The sequence below is a fragment of the Euphorbia lathyris genome, chromosome 5 (genome assembly GCF_963576675.1).
Source record: "Euphorbia lathyris chromosome 5, ddEupLath1.1, whole genome shotgun sequence".
Taxonomy (NCBI): domain Eukaryota; kingdom Viridiplantae; phylum Streptophyta; class Magnoliopsida; order Malpighiales; family Euphorbiaceae; genus Euphorbia; species Euphorbia lathyris.
This window is the reverse complement of record NC_088914.1, coordinates 50,005,855-50,011,365: the sequence shown is the minus strand read 5'-3', so window position 1 is coordinate 50,011,365 and position 5,511 is coordinate 50,005,855. Positions and strand designations below refer to the sequence as shown.

Sequence of the window (5,511 nt, the reverse complement as noted above, 5' to 3'; positions counted from 1 at the left end):
TTTTATAGAAATTATTAATTTATCAAGTATTAATTATAAAAGTTTTACTGTAAATGGTAGCATTTCTTGCAATCAAAGAAAATAATTTTGCATTCCCAAATATTATTTTTACCTGGAAAACTGTTTTTAGGATCTGAAAATATATCATAAGTATAATTGTTGCTTTCAAAAAGCGGTTGATTGCCTTCATATATGTTTCTCAAATCATTTGTCATGAATTTTTATTTGTTTATACTTATAAAAATAATTTTAAATAATTTATATATAATTTTTTTATTTATTATGGCACAATTAATCCGATTTTTTGAATATCCAATATTAAATTTGGTTTAGTGTATGGTCGGATTCTCACATTGTCAAAAACACAAAGATCATTTTTGTAAAAAAAAAAAAATCACTGATTTTTTTTTAATTGTCCCAAAAATAAAATACTATATAAAAATGAAAAGCTTTAAAAAAATATATAAAAATGAAAAGTAGAAATATTTTACTAGTATTATTGATTATTGACGTAAGTGAAGTAGTGAAATAAAGAGATTGTGAGTTGAAATTGGGAATCAATGGGGGTGTTTTTGTCCTTTAACAACTATTCTCTTGCAATGAACGGTAAGTACAAAAAGCAGCATTTGATATCATCAGATCAACGTTAGTATAAGATCGGACGGCTAAGAATATAATAAGCAGAGGAACAGCAATGGCAGTGCATAAAAAGTAGTAGTGGAGAAAGAGAAAGAGAAAGAGAAAGAGAAAGCATGATTTCACTTCTCCTTTCCCAATACAAAACACCCAATTAATATACTACTATTACTTTCTTTCTACAAAAGAAAGAGGATGAAGCTTATCACGGAACGCACGGTCGGAGCTCCGGCAACTGACGGTAAACCCGGAAATGTCGTAGTTGTCGGCCTCAAGTTCGATGCACAAAGTAGAGAATTGCTCACGTGGTCGCTAATGAAATTCGCCAATCCCGGTGACCGTGTCATTGCTGTTCATGTTCTTGAATCTATCACCGGTAATTTCTACTTTCTCGTTTCTCTCTTCTCTCCTTCATTAGTTGAATAATTTGGTGACTTTTTGGTGTAGATTTTGTAGGAGGCACATCTTCGCTTCTGTCTCTAGTAAAGACATTTGATTCTCTGTTAGCAGTTTATGAAGGTTTCTGCAACTTGAAGCAGGTTTTCTTCTTCTTCTTCTTCAGTTTTCCCCATTCTCTTTCCAGATTTCTGTGAAATTCGTGATTTCAATGAATTTGTTGCAGGTTGATTTGAAGCTGAAAGTGTGCAGGGGCTCATCAGCTAGGAAAGTTTTGGTAAAGGAAGCAAAATCAAGTGGTGCAGCCAAGGTTATTGTTGGAACTTCTAAAACGTATAACAAAATTCGCTCAGCAACCTCTGTAGCAAAGTATTGTGCCAAAAATTTGTCCAAGACTTCTTCTGTGTTTGCTGTTAATAGTGGCAAAATCATATTCCAAAGAGAAGCCTTCCCCGCAGGTCTCCATCATTTACATTATCGCTTATGCTCTGATCTGTTTTCCTCCGTTGATTTCCTTTATACGCGTACTTCTCTTTTCTTGTGCTTGACTGAAGTATAATTCGCAGTAGGTCTTTGTATAGTTTGTTTCGGGATCTATCGGCTATAACATTGTTCTAACTAATGCAACTTATTTGTGCAGTTGCAGACGAATTGAACAGTGGAAGTCAAAATTGCTTAGAAACTTCCCAAAACAAAAATTCTACAAAGGATCTGTCAAATTCGATGTTGCGAAATGATTCTGGAACTGATCAGGTACTTGACGAGTCGATTCAGGGTGGAGGTGTTGATAATTCCTTGGCTCTGGTAGCAGTTCAAACCAGTGAAGTTGTGTCAAATGTGAATTCAGCTTTGATTAAAAGATCACCAGAACATAAACACGGTTGGTCAATTCTTCAACGGCTATTCGTATCTAAGAGACGACACACGAATAAATCTCACGTAAAAAAGAATTCTATTGTTAAATGGGTACTGAAACTACCCAGCTTGAATTCTTCATCAGTCGTGTATCCTGATAAAAAACAGTCTATTGTTTGCATGAAAGAAAACAAGTTTTCCAATTTGGAGGGAGATAATGGTGCCATTGTTGCAATAGATGGGCCTCAGGTTCCATGGTCACCCATCTCACCATCTCATGCTTCAAATGGAATTCCTGAAGAGCTGATAGGTTTACATGAAAAATATTCATCATCATGTAGGTTGTTCAGCTATGAGGAACTTCGCATGGCCACTTCTAACTTCGTGCCTGGTTTGTTTCCTTCATCCAAAAATCTTCCCTAATTTTGACTTTGGCATATTTTGTTTTCCCCTTTCCCTAATTGGTGTTGTATTATAATTTTCAGAAAATATGGTGGGCAAAGGTGGTAGTAGTCATGTTTACAGAGGTTGTCTGCCTGATGGGAAGGAATTGGCAGTGAAAATTTTGAAGCCGTCTCAAGATCTGTTAAAAGAGTTTGTTGCAGAAATTGAGATTATTACTACTTTGCATCACAAGAACATTATATCCCTATATGGGTTCTGTTTTGAGCAAAACAATTTACTCTTAGTATATGATTTTTTGTCAAGAGGAAGCCTAGAAGAAAACCTTCATGGTATATAATCATATCTGCCTTGAATGTGACCAAATCTCTGCGTTCCTCCATTTAAGTTGTTTTTTTTTCTAATTGTTATTCTGTTTTTAAGGTATTAAGAAGGACGATGATGCATTCGGTTGGCAAGAGAGATATAAGGTGGCAGTCGGTGTAGCTGAAGCGCTTGACTATCTGCACAATGTTTGTGATCAGCCTGTGATCCACAGGGATGTGAAATCTTCAAACATACTTCTATCAGATGACTTCGAGCCACAGGTGCAGCATCTTTATAATGCTTGATTGCATGTAATTGAGTTCTTATTTAGTTATTCATGGCTTGTAATGATCTTAATAGTTCCTTTTGTTTCTTTCAGCTGTCAGATTTTGGACTAGCTAGTTGGGATTCAACATCTTCATCCCAGATAATGTGCACTGATGTTGCAGGAACATTTGGGTTCGTGATTGCTAGTTGTTTAAAGCTGTTTACTTATTTTCTCTGGCACTTTGGAGTTTAAACATACATACTTCTCTCTTTTGTGCAGTTACTTAGCACCGGAGTATTTCATGCATGGCAAAGTGAGTGACAAAGTTGATGTCTTTGCATTTGGTGTTGTGCTTCTTGAGCTTCTTTCTGGTAGAATGCCGATTGCTGGTGAAAGTCCAAAGGGCCTGGAGAGTCTTGTTATGTGGGTAAGATTTCTATTCTCATCTATCTTCTTCTCCTTAGTTGAACTTCAGGAAAAATTATGCAGTTATTTATCAAACCCTGGATAGAAAACTTAGAAGTTTCAAGCAAAAACAAGGGCAATTTGAATAAAAATTAGGAATCTATACAGAAGATGATCTCAATGTCAGTTCACTTGCTCAAGAAATGTCAGTAGTAGTCCAAATATTTAGGTTTAGTAATATTTTGCGAAGTTACATTACATTGTTATCTCATTAAATGTGAGAAAGTCTGGTGCTTGAATCTGAACTTTCATGGTTCCTTAAGAGAACGCTGAGATTAGTTGTGCTGAAGGAGTTGCAATTGATGGTTTTATTAATTTCACCTCTTGACTCTTGTTATGTATGTGCTTGTGTGAATATAATTATGGGATGGATTGTGGTATGCAGGCAAAGCCAATTCTGGAGGGTGGTAAAGTTTCGGAATTACTTGATCCGCACATAGGAAGCGAGAATGATGAGAGTCAGATTGAAAGAATGGTATTAGCTGCAACCCTTTGTATTAGACGTTGTCCCACATTACGGCCAGAAATCAATCTTGTAAGTAAATTTTAGAGTGAGTGAATGGTTGTGATGTTAGATTAATGGTTTAGTAAATATGAATTGAGTTGGTTGGATGTTTGAAGGTTTTGAAGCTGCTGCAAGGGGACAAGGAAGCAACAGATTGGGCGAGGAAACAAGTTAGTGAAGCAGAGGAAGTAGATTATTTGGAAGAGGATGAGGAAACATTTCCTAGTAATATACAATCTCATCTTAATCTTGCATTGCTAGATCTAGAGATTGATTCTGTTTCAGTAAGCAGCAGTGAACAAAGTGTATCACTAGTGGATTACTTAGAAGGGAGATGGAGCCGCACATCAAGCTTTAACTAACCATCTTTTTCTGATATAAATATGATTCCCACCTCTTCCTATTTCATTAAAAAAAAAAAAAAAATCATGGCTACTTTCCTGTAAATTCTGTTGTGTTGTTTAGGGCTACGTGTTTTAGTTTGGGTTTGGTTGGGTCTTGGAAGAGAGGTTGTTGCAAGAGTTTTGCCTCCTCCTTGACTTGGTGTCTGCTTTGGGGGATAAGGTTCATGTTAGTCCTATCATTATTTGGGGAGAGCGGATTTAATTCCCACGTACAAAACAATGTAATTTTAAGCATGATGCAATTTCAGGCCTTGTCAATGGAAGATGTGCCATTTCAAGCCTTATTGAATGATCAAAATATTGGAGGTTGAAAGGGTGAGCAGAACATCAATGAAAAACAGATATCTTCTATTAACGGAGCTTGAAATTACATCATTTGGTATGTTAGACTTAAAATTGTATTATTTTGCATGTGAAGATTAAATTCACTGTCTTTGAAAATAATTGCTGGGTTAAATTTGTAGTTTACAGTGTCACTGCCCATACTTTTTTATGGGTTACTATTAGTAGAGAATAGAGATATTCATTCTCGGGAGGGTATATTTGCCTAAGTGGCATTGCCCATTTTTCTTTTACAAGTTGTATTGCTACATGAATAATATCATTCACCTTTTTCTGCTTTTAAGAGGGGAAAAAGCTACTTTTATTTAACCTGTCTGTTAGTCATTTGGACATTAAAATATGCGTTATCTCATTATTTTATTTTATTTATTACTAATATTATTATTTATTATTATATTTAATAGTAACAAGAGAATAAAGCATAATAAATAATTTATTATCAAATGAAATAGTGAACAAAACGATTATCAATAATAAAGAGAAAAAAAAACTCCTAATGATTTGAGGAACAATTGAGAGGTTCTTAGGCTCTGTTCTTTGTACTTTAATTTTAATATTAGTATCATTCAGTTCAGAAATCAGTTGAGTTCAGTAATTTATTATTACTTTTTATAACTATAATTATTTTTTCATTATTATTATTATTAGAATCATTATTATTTTTATAAGCTTTTTATTTTAATTATTGCTATTTTTAAAGGATTATATTAATATTTCAGTTTCAGTAAAATTCAATTCAGTTTAGCTCAATTACTTACTTTCAATAAAAAAAGAGCCTTAGAACTGTATTTTGATATAAATTTCTCAAAATTTAATTTAAGAACATAACAAAACGATTTTTTTAGAAATGCTCTAAGACATTGTTTGGGAATTAGCTGTTAGCTGTTAACTGATTACATTAGCTGTTAGCTGATTACATTAGCTGATTTGAC

General features: G+C 34.1%; 1 protein-coding gene across 2 annotated transcripts; it reads left to right on the top strand.

Moving 5' to 3' along the window:
* Positions 1-667: 667 nt before the first annotated feature.
* On the top strand, positions 668-4,934 carry LOC136230162 (protein kinase STUNTED). 2 transcript variants are annotated; one of them, XM_066019119.1, is made up of 10 exons: positions 668-1,012; positions 1,084-1,175; positions 1,259-1,490; positions 1,679-2,278; positions 2,373-2,621; positions 2,713-2,876; positions 2,975-3,054; positions 3,143-3,290; positions 3,714-3,863; positions 3,950-4,934. In XM_066019119.1, the coding sequence occupies exons 1-10, from the start codon at positions 832-834 to the stop codon at positions 4,193-4,195; spliced, it is 2,142 nt and encodes a 713-aa protein (XP_065875191.1). In that variant the 5' UTR covers positions 668-831; the 3' UTR covers positions 4,196-4,934. The 2 variants fall into 2 exon arrangements, with proteins under 2 accessions (XP_065875191.1, XP_065875190.1); XM_066019118.1 differs by having other exon boundaries at positions 670-1,012; positions 1,673-2,278.
* The last annotated feature ends 577 nt before the right edge of the window (positions 4,935-5,511 follow it).